We start from the raw sequence: 20,064 nt of genomic DNA on the forward strand, positions 1-20,064 counted from the left end.
GAAATAATTATTGTCCTGGCTTGTTTCATGTCAGAGGCCTCTTTGGCTCATCTGTCATGAAACCAATTTCACTTTATTTACATCCATTTGCTAGTTTAATTACTGTGCTGATGAATAGCCTGAAGGAATTAAGTTACGAGTCTTTGGAAACCTAAAACGACAGATATATGGGTTACCTTTTAAATAGAGGGAAAAAATGATGGGTGGTATGTGCACCAAAATTTAAAGGTAATAAGAGACTCTTTGCTAGGTGGAAATGCAGAATCAACTGACGCTCAGCCCATGCATTTACCTCTGTCTTTATGTAAAGCATTACTTTGAAAGGCACTCATATTTTTGCAGGTTTATTGCAATCTGTATTAAAGCAAAGGTTCTGCAAGATGGGTGCCAGCTTCAGATCTAAGCACAGATACACTCATTATTTTTCCAGCAACAGAAAGAGGAAAAATGTTAGAAAATAAGTCGAAAGTAAGTCTTAAAGACTGACTTCAACATAACCTATGCACTGTACCTTATAATGCATATCAACAGAGTTACTATCCTATGTCTGCAATTGCAGAAATAGTCTCAAGTGCCTCCTCCCTCTAACTTGCCTCTCTGTGATGCTCTGTACCAACAGAGGGAATTTTAACCAGCTGGGGATCTTGTGCTTTTTGTATAAATCTGCAAAACAAAGTTTATCCTTGTGTTAGCAGTAGCCTGCATCCTTACTCTTCTTCGGGTGCTTTTCCGTCATCTACACCACACACATGCGTGTCACTTGACCTGGAGATCAGGGGTAGGCAACCTGCCCCATCCACCCTCACGGTCCCTGCTGCAGGATCCTGGTACACTAAAATGATCCTGCCCTCCTCCACCACTCAGTAACTTTCCTGAGCCTTGTGCCTGAGCTACTGCTTTTATAATAATCTAGAATTTCAAAACTTTATGCAGTACGTATCTGAGCGAAAAGTCAGTGTCTTTAATGTTCCCTCTAGGTCATCGTGAAAGAGAAAAAAAAAGTCCAGTGGCCTCGTAATTAGGTCGGGAGTGTCAATTGTCGGGGCTGTGCCCCAGCAAGTCACCTACGGACTGGCAAACGAGGTCCAGGAGGAGCTCGTGCAAGCATGTTCATTCTAACCCTGAAGACAAAGTCCCCCCAAAACCTTGTCGTCCAAACAAAGAGTAGAAACCAGACCTGAGAGCCCGTGCATCTTCTCGGGCGCTGAGCCTGAAAGGTACAATTTTATGCGGGCACTCTTTGAGGGCTGCATGAAAAATTCACGTACACAAGAGCTTTTACAGCACTCTCCTACACAGACTGCTTCTTCTCCTTCTCTCGGTAATTTTGTGGATCCAATCCTTTTGTGGATCTCACGTGGGACAAACCTTCCTTGAAGAAATGATGTGAGGCAGTAGGCAATAGGGCAGATATAAAAGTGGTGAGGATGGCCAGAGCTCTGGCTGCCTGCGGGGGAGACGACGCTTGATTCGCTAGAAAAAGCCTTCTCCTCAGACACACCCTCCACAAGGAGATGGCTGAAGGGGCGGACAGAGATCCCCTTTGTCACAGAAGTTGAGCAGCACTTTAAAACCAAATCCTTCGCCGGGGGAACGGGACGTATTCCCCCTTCCTGCCTCAAATATCGCTATCCACTAACCCGAGCCGGTTACACCGAGGCTATAAAAGATCCGATCAAAAGAGAATTACAGCTGCCTATTCGAGGTACTCCGAGTCTTTATATCTGAGAGAAATGAAAGGAGAAAGTGTACAGCAACACAGGGTGGGGTATGAAAAGCTCCCTTCCCCCGCTCCCCGCCTCTCCCCTCTTCTCTCTCCCCCTTTGATTAATAGATCCATGTGGCTAACGGCCTGACATATGGTGTGCGAAGCAGCTTGAGATGGTACCTCGGGCATACCCTACGGCTATTAACATATTACAGGCTTCTGTGCAGCCGCAGACGGACAGAGGGAGAGGCAGGCAGGCAGACAGACAGACAGGCTGCCCTCTCCCCGCGCCGCCCGCCGCGGCCCGGCGGAGCTCTCCGTGGTGCTGAGGAGCCGCCGCTCCTCTCCGCCGCTCTCCGCTCCGCCCGCCGCTCCGCCTGCGCGCAGCCCGCCCGCGGCGTCTCCGCCGTGCTGGAGTTCAAAAAGCAGGCGTGCACGCCCAGGCGGATTTGCGCCGCTTTCAAACGAAGAGGAGGAAAGCAACATCGGCATTACTCCTTGTACATAATCTAGGGATGGCTTTTCCTCTCTCTCTCTCTTTTTTTTTTTTTTTTTAAATTATTATTCTAGGGGAAAAAAAGATGTTGCTGTGCATATAACTCCTTTATCACATAAAAACTACCTTCTGTGGAATCCGGTCGCATATACAATGCAGTGCCAATTCGCAGCGCAGAAAATGCCAATGATACCAAAGTTAGTGAACTCACACCTAATGCCCCTGGCAGTATGGTAGAGAGGTTATTCCCAGCCATGTTTTTTGCAAGGAGGAACTGTATTAGACTAAATAGTGGCTTAGAATGCAGAAAAAAAATTAGGTTTATTTACTGCATTTCAAGGGTTCTGACCAAAACATACATCACCCCCCGTACTTTGCCTTGTAGTCTCCTGTACATAGATGCCCCGACTCTTTTCAACTTTGTTCTGGCTGTTTTGTTGGGAAATAAATGCTAATGCCAGATTAAACGTTTCAGGTAGCTTAATCTTCTGATTCCAGTAAAATAGTGTTAATAAGGAGCTTTGATGTTGTTTTACTTCCAGACTGTATGCCTTAAGGCAGAAAAGCGCATAAAGGTACCTGGGAAAGTAAATTGCCAGAAGCGAAGAGCACCCCCCCTTTCAAAATCCTGTAAGTACTCCTCTCTCTTACATCAAACCGACCCTCTGCAGAGCAGCGCTAGCTGTTTTGAGATTTCCTGGCTTTCACAAATATCTCTTCTTTCAATGCACACACGGCGACGTGTGCCCCTGTGTTTACGTGTGTGCACATTTCAGTGTTAGCAGTTGCTAATGAAACTGCAGATTCTGGGGGGAAAGACGAAAGGGTCATTGCCATCGCTGCTTTTTTATTACAATTATTTTCTTTTTCCCTAATAAGAGTACAAAATCCCGTGGGGTAAAGCCTCCTAGAGATTTTCGGTGAGGAATAAAGCCGACGCAACGTGAGTAGAGAACTGTAGATCTCCACCACACTTGAAGCAGCCCGGAACAAAAGTTTAGTATCCTGTATGTACATTTGGGGCTTTCTTAGCTATTTCGCCAGTAGCCTCCTCTATTCTTTCGGGAGCCCGGCACATCAGCATCGCAGATTCCTCACACACAATCAATACATTTTGCATAACACAAGTCTCCCTCGCACGCTCTCTTCTCTTGCTCCCTCTCTATTCTGCTTTGCCTCTGGTCGGTGGCTGGGGTTTCTACACGGGGCTTTTCTTTTAAGAAATTAGCGCCGACGATAGGGAGTATCAAAAGCAAAATTTGCACACTCGCGTCAGATATTTCACTGGAGCCCACCGCAGCAACGTTTCAAGCATACGGTTTGGTTTCAGACAGACACAGCTTGTCTCTCTCCAGTCTCTCCTCTCCCCCCTCCCCTTCTATTCCTCTTACAGCAGTGCTTTAATAAAGTCACATAAGTGATTGAAATTAACATAAATCATTATTAGTTATTAGGATTTGCTCTAAATTACTCTGTGAATATAACACCAAACCCCATCTGCCACTCCTGTTCTAGCAGCAATAGATTGCAGATAAAATAAATGTCCTTACCCCATTAGAATGTTCCTGCCTCTGTAGCCAAAAGCCAAACAAAAGCAATAAATACAGAGCTTTTTTCTCTCCACTATTCAGCTGTGACTGTTTTCATCAGCTCTTCCTCTAGAAAAGCTCAATAGCTGCCTGAAAATATTGCATTTTATATCACCAAAGGGCGATTAATATTGCATTAACTGTATTTAACATTTTTTAAGCGCGAGTAATCTGAAATGAGTAAGTTTCTGTTACTAAATACAGGGGATGTCAGAGCTGGTGAAAACAGCTTAAAATATCTGTATAAACAGATTATTTGTTTCATACTTTGTATTTTTATAATGTTATGGTATAGTGTGCTCTGTTTGAAGTAGAAGAAGCCATGCTAATGGTCTGTTTAAAGTATTCTGACACTGTCTGGAGACATCCAAGTCTCTGCCTTCATTAAATGTTTATTGTCAACACTTCAGTGAAAAAAAAGTCTTGTGTAAGTGAATTTCCACTGCTGGATGCTGTCAACACTTTGTTTTATTCTGATCCGCGTGTACAAAAGTTTGTATACATTATGCTGAAGTGAAGAGAGGCAGAGATTTAGTGAGCTATAATTAGTTACCAAACAAACTTTTGTTAGTAATTCGGTTTATATAATGACCACAATCAAGGACTAAGATATGTATATCGGCGCCTCGTCTCCTTTCTGCATAGCCCGTAAAAAAGATGTGTTCATGTTGACATGCAATCTTCTTGTCAAGGAACACCCTTTTAAAAATGAAGTAAAAAAAGCAGGAACAACAACAAAAAATCAAACCAAAAGCACACACACAGATCTTACATCTTTTAGCTCTGCCTCACAATTTTAAATTTATTTCTTCCACTCGGGCAAGGGATGAAAAACCCTCTCCGCACGCCGTTTCCAGTATGAGCCGTCTGCCCGCTCCCGCAGCTGGACCCGGGCTCGGGGCGGTTTGTGCCCGCACCGGGACCCTTCCCGTGCTACATCCCGTGCGAACAGCAGGGTCGGTCGGCATTCTCACCCAAAGAGGCACTTTGGAGTCTTTTACGGCTCGCTTGTGGAAATCAGTGAGAAGTTAACAATTTATCTTCAACGTACCAGGGCCGAGAGTCTTTTTAAAAAAATATTAATTTTTATATAAAACCTTTCAAATACTTTAAGTACAGCCTTTAGAGTGATTAACGTCTTAAGACACCATTTTTTAAAAGCAATTTCCCCCTGACTGCTGATAAATTTTAATTTTATACTAAAACAAAAAGAAGCGTTTAACCACTTTCCCCCCAGAGTTAGAGATGCTTTGGTACACTTAGGTAAGCAGGCTGAAGGAGTTAAAAGGCAGTTCAAAGGAGGACGCCTGCATTCCCAGAGGGGCTGTGACTCCAATTTGGGAAGCAGATTTTGCATGTGCAGCTGTCCCTGGACGACCAGCCACGGCGAGCTCCCGAGCAGGGCTTGGCTGGCGGCACGGCCATAAATCCGCACCCGTGCAGAGCCCGGGCTCCCTGGCCCCCTCTGCCCGCGGGAACACCGCGCTGAGTCCGCCTCCAAGTTGCATCCGAAACCAGCAGGCGGAAAGGGACTCGGCGGGGGAGGGCGAGCATCCCGCGGCACCTCCGCCCCCGCGGAGCAGGAGGCGTGGAGGGGGCCCCGCACCGCCTGCCGCTGCCCTCGGTGGTGCGGAAGAGAAGGCGGAAAGTGCGCGCTTGTGCCGCGGGCTCTGCCTGCTCTGCCTGCCCTGCCTGCCCCAGCCGCTGCCCGTCCGCCCTCCGGCGGGGCCGGGGCCCTCCGGTACAGGAGCTCTTCCTGCTACGGCTGCTTCTTCAAAGATTTATATCTGACATCTTATTTCAAATTAACTTTTGAGCCCTGGGTTTCATTCATCCATCCACGCACCCACCCACCCGCCGCCTGTCTATCTATCTTGGTTCAATGCGAAGGGACTTGCTTGCAGTTTTACCACCTCGGTCTCATCTCTGGGACCTATACATTCAGCTGGCCTATATATTCATCCACTGCTTTGCTCCCAAACCGAGCCTCCTTCAGGTGCGAGGGGGTTGCAAAGGAGGAAAAAGAAAAAGCTTTCCAAAAGCGGAAGGGGAAGGAAGGGAAGGGGAGGGAGGGGGGAAGCGTCGTGCAGCACGCCTCCCATCAAGCTGTCTTGACAACAATTACTAAAGTTTTTAATTAGCCTCTTGTTATAATTCATTTTATTAATTTTCTAAATCTCAGCCCATGAATTATTAACGGCGGCCCCGTAATTGTGTTTGCAGCGGCGCACGTGATGGCGGCGGCCCCGCCGCGCCGCGCCTCTCCCGGCGCGCGTCCCCTCCGCGCCCGGCTGGGAAGGGGCCCGGGCAGCGCAGGGCCCCGCTATTTTATCAACTCTTAAATAACATAATTACCCATAATCAGACCCTCGTCTGGCAGGTGGAAACAGGTTCCCAAGCGGATTGGAATTCTGCTGCTGATCTTTTAAAAATCAATTAGGCTTGCCTCCGCTTTGGAATCAGCAGGTAAATATAATAAAGCTTTAAAAAAAAAAAAAAAATAGCGCCGCCTGAAAAGCGAGATATAAATAACTGGAGGGATTTAAAATCGTTTGGGAAATGCCAGAATAACACAGGGCACCACCGGCGCTATCAAGCTTTATACGCTCGAGTCCGTCAGAGTTAAAATAATTATCTTTCGACAAATCTATTTCTCTTCGGAGGAAAGGGGGAACACAGGGAGACGGGGAGGGAGGCACATAAACCATAAAGTCAGTGCTGTAGGACACTTCATTCTCCTTCTGGGGAGTCTTTTTACTTGTTGAACCAGGACCGAATTAGTCTTAATATCACAGGAGAGTAAAAATCAATACGACCGTGGCAGTGGGTGTCTGTTACTCACTTATGATGGCCTAATCTAAGTTGAAAGCAAGCAGAGAGCAAGTGTTACGCAGAAATTCCGGCAGCCAGATCGCGTTTAGCGATTTTAGGACTGGAAAAACGCACTAGGAAAGCGGCGCAATACCTCGGTGGTGGAGGAAAAGGCCATTCGAGGGATGACAGCACCGAGGCGTTCACCGGCAAGGGGCACAGGCTGGAGTGCAGGAGTCGTCAGAGCCGCCACCTCAGCCCTGGCACATGGGGAGTGAGGGGGAATAGCTGCATCTTTTTGGTCAAAAATAACTCTTTTCTATGCGAGAATCTGCGTACCGCTGGGGAATAAATGCGAACACATGTTCTGCCTCTTAGTCTTTTATCTTATTTTTTTCCTCGGATGAAAAAGTTTTAACAGTCCTTAAGTTAAACCTTTTAAACTAACTCTTTCTTTCTTTCTTTCTTTCTTTCTTTCTTTCTTTCTTTCTTTCTTTCTTTCTTTCTTTCTTTCTTTCTTTCTTTCTTTCTTTCTTTCTTTCTTTCTTTCTTTCTTTCTTTCTTTCTTTCTTTCTTTCTTTCTTTCTTTCTTTCTTTCTTTCTTTCTTTCTTTCTTTCTTTCTTTCTTTCTCTTTCTTTCTTTCTTTCTTTCTTTCTTTCCCCCTTTCCCTCGATTTTCTTTCTTTCGATATTTTTAAAGAGGCATTTATTAAAAAGGCCTCACAAGAATCTTGTGGTTTTATGAACTATTCAGATTCATCTGACAGAAAGCAGGACGTTTTGGTTTTGCACAGTTTCCTACCATGAAAAATAGGAAACTCTGCAAAGCTTTTATTTTCACCATCTATTTTATTAACATACCTTTTTTTCTTTGTACTCGATAAGGATTGTACTTATTACAAAACAAACTCCTCAACTTTTCAATACATACATCGGTCATTACTGAATGATACAAATGTGGTATCGCTTTCAACATTTGTTTGGGGCAGATGAAAAAGAAAACCCAACATTTGTAATTATTTTTATTTGTTCATTCCTGACTCTCCAAAAAATGATATCCGGTAATACTTTTCTATAAAATAATATTTTTACAAATGCATTTATTAAAAATTCTGATGACATTTCAAGTTAATAACAACAGAAACAAGTAAATTTCCGGTGGACGAGATCTATGGGTTTTTTAAAAAATACCTTTAGTGCTTATTTTTTAACATCAACAGTTGTTTAAAATCACAGCTTTTTTACGTATTATTCTTTTCTGAACATCACGTGTCTTGCTTCACAGATTTACCGGCAAAATTAAAAAGATTTGGCTAAAATATGTCTACAGAAGAAATAATCCCAGCTATTAGGTAACTTTTTACATTTGGCATCTGATCTAGTCACAGGTCATCAGAAAATAGAAAGAGGCTCTTTGATCACTTGAAGCAGTAGGTGGCATCCTATACGTTCCTAATGAACAATTGCATTCACAACGTAAGGAGAGATCAGTTTAGGATTTTCATATTTATTAACCCAAAATAAAAATAAAGTATCTTGTTACATAATTAAGTGCAATTAGGCCAGTCAGAACAACATATAAACCTGAAACCACCCAAGCTTTTCTTCTTTATACATATTTTGTAGGTGCATAATCCTTTCCAGCACACTGAAAAGAAATACTTCAGAAGTCCTTCTTAAAATTTTACTTTGATTTATATTCTGCAGTTATAGAATAAACTTCAAGAAACACACGCAGCTAATATATAGTTAATTTTATTCAGAGCACCGATTTTCACATAAGAGCTATCTCAAAGTAATGATTTCTGGATTTAGCAGAAAAATACATCTCTCACTATTTTCTTTTTGGTAGAATTAGTCTTATCGTCTAACGGCCATACCTTGAATTTACCAGCCGTGGAAATATTTCTTTTTTTTAAATGCACCCAATAATGATAATAATAACTATTCTGTTTTTACGTTTGTTTTATTTGTAAGTATGCTGGGACACATCTCCCTGTTGTATTTTGGCATACAGAAATATTTCTGATAGAAATTAAAGTAATAGAGTAAAGACACAACCAAGGAGAAAGCTCAGCAAACATACATGGACAGGTAGATTATTCAGTGAGACATTTCAGGATCCACACGTGGTTGCAGTTTGTAACCTTTTTGTTCTTGTTGTTGTTTTGTGCATTAAAGAAAATATTTACAATCGTCTTTCTTATCTTTTTTTTCCCCTCTTTTTTTTTTCTTTTTTTTTTTCCTCTTTTAAATCTAAATACAAGAACGTGACAAGAACGTTTGTGTTTTCGGTGAAAACAGGCAGTTAAATTGTGAAATTACACCATCCACAAAAGATTCTACCAGAAGCTAGTCTATTTAGTGCTCAGTTTCAAAATGCATAGAATGTTTGCGCTGCAAACAATGATACACAAAATAATAATAATATTAATAATAAAATAAATACATAAATAAATAGATAAATAAATAGATAAATAAATAAATAATATCGAGACTTTATCACGGATCTTTCTATGCCTTTTTTCCCCTCTTCTCTTTTCCTTTAATTTTCTTTTATTCCTTTTGTCCTTTTTTTGTTTGGTTTTTTTTTTTTTTTTTTTTTTTTTAGGTCATGTCATGCATAATTTCAGTCTATTGATTGTTTTGATTTCACCGGAATGGTATTTTCTTTTCAGAAATTCTTTTTTATTTGAAAACCTCAGCAGAGTCTCGGCAAGAGACAGAGTAGAGATGGCTTTTGCACGTCACTCCCCTTTCACCTAACGGACCCTGATAATTTTGTTTGTTTTCAATCCGCAAGACATGTAACGCACCTTGACGATTATTAGCAATACCAGCACTGTTATTACAGAACAACATCGTCGCTTCCAATCCAAGAGACTGTGATAGTGCAAATTGAACCCCACACACCCCTCCCAAAAGCCTTCCTCCACATAACGTTTATGATTTACAATAAATGACTTTTAAGCCCAAGTGGTTTTTTGTCGTGTGTTTGTTCCCAACATGCAGACCCCTCCGAAACAAATGTCTTTTCAAACCCATCACTGGTGATTTCTTTTGCCTACCGGGTGCAATAACCTCCAGCCCTTGGAGGAAACCAAGGGAGGACCTTAACCTAAATCCAGCAGATTTGGTGGGGATGCCGGGGGCCTTACTGTTGGGAGCAGCGGGGAGGGAGGGAGGATACAGGACATAGTTAACCACGAGCCTTAATGAGTCTGCACATAATATTTTGGAGAGTATCCCCGCTCTGGCAGGTTTGGCATCTGCCTCCAGACGCATCTCTGCAGAGAGAGGAACCTGTCTTTGGACACAGCTGGAAACGCAAACCACGCAGGCGAGGGAGGAGAGACAAAGGGGTTGTGGAGTAACTTTTTTCCCCCTTGTTTTTCTTGAGCTAGCTAGGATTATTGAGGCAACAACTGAGAGGAAAGGGACTGCTCCCTAGCCTCAGCTAGCTCCCGGCCCTTGCCCCGCTCTCACCGTTCCCCAAGAAGACACAGACAAGACCCATCGCCAAAGCCTCACGCAAAACCGCGTTCGAGGGACAACAACAGGAAAAAAAAAGAAAAAAACAAACAAAAAAAAGCCAAAACGAAACAAACAAAAAAACCCCAAAACCAAAGAAAAATAAACATCAATACAAACAAACAAAAAAAGACCCAAACCCAAGCCAACCAAAGAAAAAGTTCCCCTGCACCAAACCACCGCTGTCCTCATTCATTACTAAGCCAGGGAAAAGAAAGAAAAGCAGAAAGTAATGAAAAGAGACCCAAACCAAACGTAGCATCATCATCACCGACAGTTTCGCCTTCCGGGTTTGTTGGTCGGTTTTGTTTTCCATCGGAAAGTTTTGACTTAGGTTTCTCGGTTTGTGGCTGTTGCTGTCACGGTATTTATTGGTGTGTGTCTGTGTGTGTTTATGCTTTAAGTTGCTCTTTCTCCCGCTTTCTGTCGGGGGGTAGGGGGGAGAGAGAGGGGAGAGGGCCGCAGAAGTGACCCCCCTGGGCTTCTAGAGCGTTTTTACCTCCTCTCTCCTCCTTCTTCTCGTTGGTGTCGCGGTGTCTTTTTTGTTTTAATAATTGATAGCGCACCCCCCCACACGCACGCCCCCCCCTCTTCCCGAGTAGTTCGCGTTTAATTTCTACATCGTCCCTTGGTCCCCAGGAGCCTCCCATGGCGTCTCAGGCGACGGTGGCGGTGCGTGGGCGTCCCCCGCGGCCCCGGCCCGGCCCCCCCGGTGCCCCCGATGCCGGGGCCGCCCCTCCCGTCCGCCCCTAGTAGGTGGCGGAAAATTTCATCCGTTTCTGCTTCTGTCTCTGGTTGCAAAACCAAACCCGCACCACGTTCTTTTTGAGGTCCAATTTCTCGGCGATGGCGGCGATCTTCTCGGAGGAGGGCCGGGGCTGGACGGCGAAGTACGCCTCCAGCGAGCGCTTCTCCGGGGCGGCGATGGAAGTCCGCTTGCGCTTCTTCTCGCCCCCATTGAAGAGCTCGGGCTTGTTCATTTTTTCCCGCTGGGCGCCCTCGGCCTCCTCCAGCCAGGCCTGCAGGATGGGCTTGAGGGCGATCATGTTGTTGTGGGAGAGGGTGAGGGACTCGAAGCGGCAGATGGTGCTCTGGCTGAGGGACCCCACGCCCGGGATCTTCAGGTTGGCCAGCGCGGAGCCCACGTCGGCCTGGGTCACCCCCAGCTTGATGCGGCGCTGCTTGAAGCGCTCGGCGAAGGCCTCCAGCTCTCGCGGGTCCGTGTCCGAGTCGCAGATGGAGGCCAGCCCGGCCGCCCCCACCACGGCCGCCGCCGAGGCCACCTGCCCCGCGGCGCCGTGGTGCGCGGCCACCAGCCCCGGGTGCGGCAGCCCCGACGGCATGTTCATGGCGGCCGGGTGCGAGAGGTGGCCCAGGCCGTGCATGTGCGAGTGCGGGTGGGCCGAAGTGGAGATGAGGCCGCCGCCGCCCCCGCCGCTGCCGCCGCCGCCCCCGCCGCCGCCGGCCCCGCCGCCTCCGCCGCCCGCCCCGTCGTGGCCGCCGCCGCCGCCGCCTCCGCCGCCGCCTCCGCCGGGCATGAGCGCAAGGGAGGGGGAGGTGATGTGGTCGAGGAGGTCGCCGGGCTCCAGCGCCTGGTGATGGTGGTGGTGGTGGTGGTGGTGGTGCGCCAGGGGCACGGTGGAGGTGGAGGTGCAGGGCACGCTGTTCATGGTGTGGTACGTGGCATCGGGCTTGAACGGGTGGCTCTTGCCCTGCGACACGGCGATGTCGACGGCGGCCAGAGCCTCGGCCCGCGCCAGCAGGGTCTCATCGAGGCTGGCGAAGATATTGCTCTGCAGCTGCAGGAGACACAAAACAGAGCGGGGTGCGGGGAGAGGAGGGCAAGGGGGCAGAGAGGGGGCAAAGTGCGAAGGGGGAAGGGGACGGGAGGGGGACAGCGTGGGGTTGCGGGAGCGCCGTAGAAAAGGAGGGGGAAAGTCGAGGGAGGGGAGAGAGAGGTGGGTAAAGTTGGGGTGACGGCCGGGGAGCCGGCAGTAGGATCAGCGTGTAAGGGAATATGGGACCGGGAGGAAGAGCCAAGAGATTGGGGGAAGCGCAGTATAGCAGGCGACAGCCCGGGGAAGTGAGGGGAAACAGGGGGATGGGGTAGAATAATGGGGGTTGGGAGTGGAAGAAGCGAGAAGAGGGGGCAAAACAGGAAAAGAAGCAAAGAGTAGAAAGGTAAGGAAGCAAGGGGGAATCGGAAAAGGATGGAAGGAAGGAACGAAGGGAACAAATAAATTAATAAATTAAAAGGGGGGGAAATGGAACGAAAGGAGAAGAGAAAGGAGGAGAAGAAATGGATCTGTAACTCTCAGCTGGGGAATTGTGTCAAACACAAGAGCACATAAAACGCATTCCTTTTCAGAGGCCGAGTCATAAAAATTAATACAGAAAGTGGATGAAGTCGGAGACTCGTGTGAACACCGCTTTCAAAAAAGATCACAGGCGCTCAGATGATTGCAGAGGAAGACATGAAAAAAACATTAAGCGCCGCTTGTCAAAATGTGCCTTGCAGCGGTTTTTTTATTAATGCACATACACATACATACAGTATACAGAAAAGAGAGAGAGAGAGAAAGAAAGAAAGAAAAGTGTGTGCGTGTAACGGAGAGAAAGAAAGAAGAGAGATGTAGCTGTCTGTCCCTTACCGGTGGAGTTGGTAGACATGCTCTTCTTATTGCTTCCGAGCTGGAGTGTAGAGAGGGGTATTTGTGCTCAGGTAGGGTGGGATGCATGGCAAAATGAGGCTGTTTGCTGTTCATGGACATCATCTTGAAGGCTTGGCATGTAAATCCACAAACACTCCTAAAGTCGGGGGAAAAGTGCTCTCCGGGCTCTCTCCTCCCGCCGGGGGAAGCCGCTGACAGCGGCGGGTGGCGGTGGCGGAGCCGGCGGTGGCGGCGGTGCCGCAGCGGACCCTGCCCCCGCCGCCGCCGCTGCCGCGGTGGCCGAGGCTGGGCTGGGTAGGCGAGCGGGCGGCAAGGCTCCCTCCGGCCCCCGCCGTCTCCCTCGCTCCCTCCCTCACTCAGTTCTCTGCCTGCCGCTGCCCGGCGCCGGGCGCGCTGCGCTGCGCTCTGCCCGCACCTGAGCCCCGCATCCCGTGGCTACCGCCGGGCGGGCTCTCGCGAGAGCGCGGCGGCTCCGGCTTTGACAGACATCAGCTGTCTCCCCCCCTTCCTCCTCCTCCTCCTTTTCCTCCTCCTCCTCCTCCTTTTCCTCCTCCTCCTCCTTTTCCTCCCGCCGCCCCCGATCCTTGCCTCCCCGCGCCTTGTTGCATCTCCCGCAGCCCTCACCGGTCTCGCCGGGGCGGCGGCGGCGGGGCCACTCTTATAGCGAGAGGCACCGAGCACCGGGCGGCTGCGGCACCTGTGGCTGCCACACGTGCGCGCTGCGCGGCCGCCAGCGCGGCCCGGGGCGCCCCGATGGGGCGGGGATGGGCGGGTGCGGGACTGGGCGCCCCTTCCCTGCCCTCGGAGGGCGCGGGGAACCGGCCCGGCCCTCGGCACTGGAGCGCAAAGATGCGCTGCCCCTCCGCGCGGAGCTCTGCCAAAGAAAGGGGCGTCGTCCGGCCGCTCCCCGCTCCTGCTGCGAATTGTACACCGGCTCCTGGAGAAGACCGGCGGCGGCAGACGTTTGTTTGAACCACTCAGAAGCTATTGTTTTGCCTGTAATTTAATTTTCCCCCACCCCGTGTAGTTTTATTGCACGGGTTGCTGTGCCAGGCGCCGCGGGTGACAGCCGCTGCGCCCACGCGGGGCGAGTGTGTTGCGTGTGCGCTCTGCACGGGCAGCGCCGCCGAGGTGAGACTCTGCATCTCCTCCTGCTGCCCAGCCCCAACTCCTGCTCCGCGGGAAAACCCAAGTTGCATTGGCGTGGCCTGAAGCAGAAAAACGACCACAATCTTTCTTTCTTTTCTTTTTTTTTCTTTCTTTTCTTTCTTTTCTTTCTTTTCTTTCTTTTCTTTCTTTTATTTTTCTTTATTTTCTTTCTTTTCTATCTTTTCTTCTTTCTCTTTCTCTCTCTCTCTCTTTCCCTCTCTCTTTCTCTCTCTCTTTCTTCCTTCTCTATTTCTTACTTTTCTTTCCCTCCCTGTTCTGTGGTTTATCCTTAGAATACTCTTGCCTTTGAATCAAACAGTTAAGCAGTGACACTATTGGTGTTATGAGTGATTCGTGATTTCTGACCCATTTTAGAGTAGATTCTATTTTTTCTTATGCTGCTTATGAAGTCGGAAGCAAAACTATGGAAGGAGTGAATCTGCTACTGTGCCCATGAGATTAGTACGAATCCTTAGCGAACGGCCCAAGGTGAATCCTGTCCCTTGGGGCACGCTGGAGCCGTCCCTCGGTGACCGATCAGATGCTGCCTTGGTTGTTTCAGCAGGGCTGCAAGCAAGCAGGCAGCGGGGTGTTTGAATCAGGGATGTGACAGCCTGGGAGTGCATAGGAATTGTTCTGTTTCTCCTGAACGCCTCTTATTTATGCGCATAAACACAACCGAAAGGTCACGCAGGAGAACACGCGCACACAACAGAGCACACCACAACCCCAAGTGAAGTCACATTTGTCTTCATAAGCCTTTCCCCAGCTCCCTAGCCAGTCCAGGAGGAAGGAGGGAACGTCTGCCAATTACTTGTGCGGGAGGGAGCCAGGTCCATCCATTACCGTGTCCCCAGGGGTGGGGAAATGCAACTTCATCTCTGAGGGCGGGAACTTGAAACTGGGATCGGGCTCTCCTTATTTATCGAAATCATTGTATCAGAATCTACTAATCATACTTTATGTGTATTTATTGACTTTTTTTTTTTTAAAACCCATGAGGTATTCTAGCTACTTCTCACCTACCATCTATTGTGAAGGAAAACTTTCCTAGAAAAGGAATGGGGGAGTAAGGAAGTGGGAGATATCACGGTTTTTCGCCAAAGTTGCTGAAAAGCGCCCAGCTCCTGGAGCAAGGCCCGGGCCGAGCAGGCTGTTATTCCCGACCATGGCGAGATCCAGCCCAGAGCCGCGATGCTCCAGGGCTGAGCCCAGTGGGGCAGGGGGGCCGATTACCGGGATCATGTCCTCGAGGAAGGCGTGAGATGCTCTTCCGTTTGGGATACATGGGTGCTTATCAGTGCGCCTCTGCGCGAATCTCACTTTCCAGGATGCTGTCAGGGCAAGTACATGAGGTTTCCCAAAGAAAAACGCTGGGAGAAGGGGAATTGTGCAAGCGGTGGCAAAGGCGGCCGAGTGGAGGGTTTATAGGCTAAGCGGCGACCTGCCTTGCTGCCCACATACCACCGGGCTTTGACTCTGCGGCCGGGTCTTTTAACTTCTGGGCTGACAGGGGCTGGATCGGAGCAGCGAGGGCGGGCAGGGAGCTCAGACATCCAGGGCAGGCAGCCACCAGAGGAACGGGAACGTACGGCTATGGCAGGTGTTGCTGGGCGAGACCTTCTCCTTGGCTGGAGGAACATAGTACTAGTACTAGTACTTTTAGAACGACCCTTTCTGTTCCCTGGCTTATTTTTTAGGCCAGGAAGGCAGAGAATTCAGTCCTTCTCCCATCTCCGCCCCCAGCACTTAGCCGGAGGTTGAGGAGGTGAGGACCTTTAGGAGTTCTAAGGGTCCACCTCCAAGGTGTCTTCTGGACCCTGGGGTGCGGATGGGCATGCCGTCCCTGCAGCTTGTGATTTGCATTCTACTGGATTCTCCTCGGGAGGGAAGCAGTCCGCCTGGATGGGACACACCCTGTCAGGGTCCCCTCGCTCCATCACTGGAACCGCCCGGGTCGCGGCCGCCCCAGGGACGGGGGTGACGGTGTGCGGGGGAGCAAAGCCTCCCGACCCCGGGGAGGAGGCGGGCTGCTGCCGGTCCTCTCCTGGGGCAGCTGCTGCTGGCCCCCGCCCGCTCCCCCTCTTCCCCGGAGGCACAGGCCTCCTCAGGGAGTTGCAGCCAAGCCTTCCCTCTGTCTGATCGTTCAGGTAAGGGGAGGAGCAGGACAAGAGGGGTTTTTGTGGAGCACCGTTTGGTCTGTCACTTATCGAGTCCCGGATGAAAAACTTTTCTTCTCAGTCCTTGGGATTTTTTTTTTTTTTTTTTTTTTTAGAGCTAAAGCTCTAACTTCAGGGTAACTTTTAAAGCAACGCTGAAAATTGCAGCCTGACCGTAACTCCCGCTACTGAGGTGCTGCAGCCGGTCCCGGCGCCGTCGCTGTCTTGCTGCTTACTTGGCCGCACTGAGTGCAGGGGCTGCTGCCCGCCGGGGCTCCCCGGGAGCCGCCGGGAACCAGCACCCCTTGTCACCAGCTCCCGGTGGCCCCCTCTCCCCGCCACACATTGCAGCTCCCCGGGCAGACGGCTTGAGCCAGGCTCAGAATCGCGCGGGCCTGATAATAGATTTTATTTTAATGTTCGCTGTTATTTCTATTCCTCGTGGGTACGTCCAGCCTCATGAATACTGATGGCAATAAACTCCCAGGCTTTGAGGAGCGAGTTCATTGGCGACGCGACCATTCTGTAGCCCCACGTTTATGGCCCGAGATGTTCAATAAAGCAAGGGAGGCACATATATATATATATACATTTACTTGTCTCCCGTAGTTTTCTCCGGCTTCAAATGCAAGAAATAGGCAGAATTCCTTAATTGACTGAACTGCCTATCTCGAGAAAGCAATAAAGTAACCCCTTATTCCCACAGTGAAACGATTTATAAATTAATTACTATAACCCATTGTATTTGATTTCTCTTTTTAAGATTCCCCAAAGATGAATATACTAAAGCTTATGATATTAACCATTAACGTCTGATCATAGTTTGCTATACATCCCGACTTTTAAAAAATAGCTAATGTGGATCTCACCTCTCACTCTAAGCCCTCTGGATATTTTCATTTCAGCAAATGTTAGCTTTACACTTTGTAGTCGCGGTATCTGTCCTACCCTGAGTGTCACTGGGAGCACTGAGACAAAACCTACAGTACATGTGTTATTTGGTCAAGTTCACAGAAAGTCAATATCCCATTTAAAGTAAAAGCTATTTTCCCTTTAAATGATCAAAATTAACCTTCAGAAGAAAAAAACCGAAACCCACAACAAAACACGACCAACCCTTTGGGTGAATGCACAAAAAGTGTTTCCTTGTCCTAATGAGGACTTTCCTTACATCAGCAAAGACCTGCTAATTACTGATGTACAAGCCGCAATAATTGCTTTTGCAGCCAAAGTGTAGAATGTTGTCATATTAAAAATTGAAGCGCTTGATGGTGATTTAAGTCCCGAGGCAGGTCCCAACGTCCCCTTTCGGGAAAGGAAGGAGACCGGAGCAGCTAGGCAGAGGTCCGGTGGAAAACACTACAGGTCTTGTTGGTAGTAAAGTTTCTCGCTCTTTCTTTCAAGTGATGCGGAGGAATTAAAAAGCGCACCGAGGAGCACCTCCAGCAAAACATCCCAGACCCTGCTCCCTCGGAGCCCCATCCGTGGGCAAACAAACCGGCTGCTGGCTTCCGCCAGCCGCGTCCACGGTCGCTGGCGCTGTGCGGCCGCCGCGTTTCGATGGGGTAGCCGAACACGCAGCTTTCCGCCCCCCGAGGGAGGCAGGAGGAGCGCTCCGAGGGGCAGGGGTCGGTCTCCAGCCGCGTCTCACCGCGCTCCGGGCTCCGCTCGGCTGCCCAAACCGGGAGCGGAGCGCTCGGCTCCCCCGCCCCCCCGCGCGAATCAAAGCACCTTCCGAGGGGCTGGGAAGTAGTTGCCTTGTCATGTAACACATTGCCCTGATTTATTATAAAATTTTAACGAAATCATGCATATTTTAACAGCCTTTAATCACTGCATGAAAATTTAATTCATGAACTGTAGCGCGTTTAAATAAATGAAGTGTTAATTCATTAGGATTAATTAATTTGTTAAAGGATTGTGTGCAAGGTTAAGGTGGAAGAAAAACTCTTTGTTAGTTTCGAGTCTTAATCACTGCGTTTTGTTAACAGCGAAGGTGGGGAAAAAAAACGCAATGAGGGTTTGTGTGGGGCGGGGGAGCCCGGGGATGACAGCACCCAGGGACGAGCGAGCTCGTTGCCCACGGACAGGGGACACTTCGGCCTCCTCCGACCTTTTTTTCCGAGCTGGGGACCGTAATCTTGGCTGAGCAGGTGGAGGTCGAGCTCCGGGGCAGGAAGGGATGGGGAAGGCGCATCCCCACGACACCTTCTGGGTAGAGCATACGGGCTCCGTGCCGCTTTCCTGCCTGCCAACCAGGTTCTCTCCCCAAAATCTGGAGGCAGCTCTAAGGTGACCAGGATAAAAAGCAGTCCCGACACCGTTTGCTGTGAGATCCGGGTGGCCACGGAGTCGTCCAGCCCTGTGACTGGTCCTTACTGCTTTCCCAGGCATGCTACCAAGCGGAGAGTGACTCGGGAAAGGGACAGGGACTCTTCCCATACCCGTCCCTGGGTTCCCTCAGCACTTTCTGCTGGCTTGGAATGGGCACCCGGCGGCCCCATGAGCATTATGTAGGAGTAGCTTAGCTACTTGTCTTCTTAGCTTCCCTGAAAATCAGCATCCACACAACTTGTAAGAGCTTTAGGGAGGAGTTAATGTTTTTTACAGAGAAAATCTGAAAAAAACCAGGAATAATCATCTTCATTTGTTCCACATCCCAGTTTCACTCTCTCACTCTCTCACCGCATTCACAGCTGTCAAAGCACACACAAGCTTTCCCCTATGCCAGCTGTGCTTTTCCCTCCACCCTTCAGCTAATGAAGATGGCTTTTCCTGTTAGGGCTGAGGGACAGTAACTCAATGGTGGGCCACAAAGGCAGGATAGCCAGGCCACCCTGTTAGGCCAGGTCTGACAAGCAGGTGGCTTGTAGAGTGGAGAGCACTAGAGAACTGCTGCAAGGGATCACGGCACAAGAAGGGCTGGACCTGGATTAACAGCCAGAGGGGCAATCCTTGAAATAACCACAAACTCCCACATTGAGTTACTGCAGAGTTGCTTTTCCCTGGTCCAAACCTGGGAAGGAAGACGTGTAGAAGTCTTAGTCAATTTACATGGGGATGCTCTTATGCCAAAAAGTAACAAGGAAGGAATGCCCACAGTTTGCAAAACTTCTAACTATAGCCACAGAACAAAAGAGGTGTGTAAGGACTGTATTTCAAGCCTACAGTTGCTGGGAGTCAGAGGCATGACTCGGATGCTGTGCAAGAATTAGGATCAGACTCGGTCAGTTTATACTGCCTTGAAAGGGCATTATTGGGTGAGGGAAACAGGTGAGAAATGAAGAAGGTTGAAGGAAGAGAGACCAAGTTAGCATACCTTGTACTGCATATAGAAACTGTGCATTGTCCCCCTTGCTCCCTTTTTAAAGGTTCTTAATGAAGAGACAACAGAGCACATTTAAAACCAAACAGCCCAAGTCAGTATCTGGCGCTTGTAGGCAGAGCTATTCTGGCAGCCCTTCACCCGAGGAAGCAATACCAAACACAGACTCTCACAAGGCCTTTAGGAATGATGGATAAGCAGGTCACTTGCCAGACTTTTTGTAGGTAAAACTGAGGATAACTAAGCAAAAGCTTGATCTTGGGACTCCTGCTCTTACAAATAACCTAAAAGATTTCACTAACAATAAACTTATGCTGGTAGCAATCTCACCTTCTTAAGCTACTTACAGTCCTGGAGAGCACTGTCGTGTTAAAATCTGCAAATTGCCTTGTTTTTCGTACAGTAGGTATTACTAGATGAAGTAAAAATTTTATGAGCTATTAAGTATCATTAGACATCATAGATCTCATCTGTACATCACTTGGAAATGTCTTAATATTGTCATAATAAAAATTCTAATAGTAAAGTTGAGATCTTGTGTATTCCAGTTCTACATTACTACATAAGTAGGTAACTACCACAAAAAATTAACAGCAATGAGCTCTAGTTTAGGCCATTTTATCA

The 20,064-nt window shown here is 48.5% G+C and overlaps 1 protein-coding gene across 1 annotated transcript; it reads right to left on the reverse strand.

Annotated features, from left to right (window-relative positions):
- Positions 1–10,815: 10,815 nt before the first annotated feature.
- Positions 10,816–13,049, reverse strand: POU4F1 (POU class 4 homeobox 1). Its single transcript, XM_033053353.1, has 2 exons — positions 12,787–13,049; positions 10,816–11,934 (listed from the first exon to the last, which is right to left on the reverse strand). Exons 1-2 carry the CDS (start codon positions 12,907–12,909, stop codon positions 10,885–10,887), a joined length of 1,173 nt encoding a protein of 390 aa, XP_032909244.1. The 5' UTR covers positions 12,910–13,049; the 3' UTR covers positions 10,816–10,884.
- Positions 13,050–20,064: the final 7,015 nt, after the last annotated feature.

The sequence above is a fragment of the Catharus ustulatus genome, chromosome 2 (genome assembly GCF_009819885.2).
Source record: "Catharus ustulatus isolate bCatUst1 chromosome 2, bCatUst1.pri.v2, whole genome shotgun sequence".
NCBI classification, from domain to species: Eukaryota; Metazoa; Chordata; class Aves; order Passeriformes; family Turdidae; genus Catharus; species Catharus ustulatus.

Excerpts from the sequence above, each read along its gene's own strand:
- POU4F1 (XM_033053353.1), bottom strand. The coding sequence starts at position 12,909 with ATGATGTCCATGAACAGCAAACAGCCTCATTTTGCCATGCATCCCACC. Across the intron at positions 11,935-12,786 it reads CATGTCTACCAACTCCACCG|CTGCAGAGCAATATCTTCGC; the intron begins GTAAGGGACAGA and ends TGTCTCCTGCAG.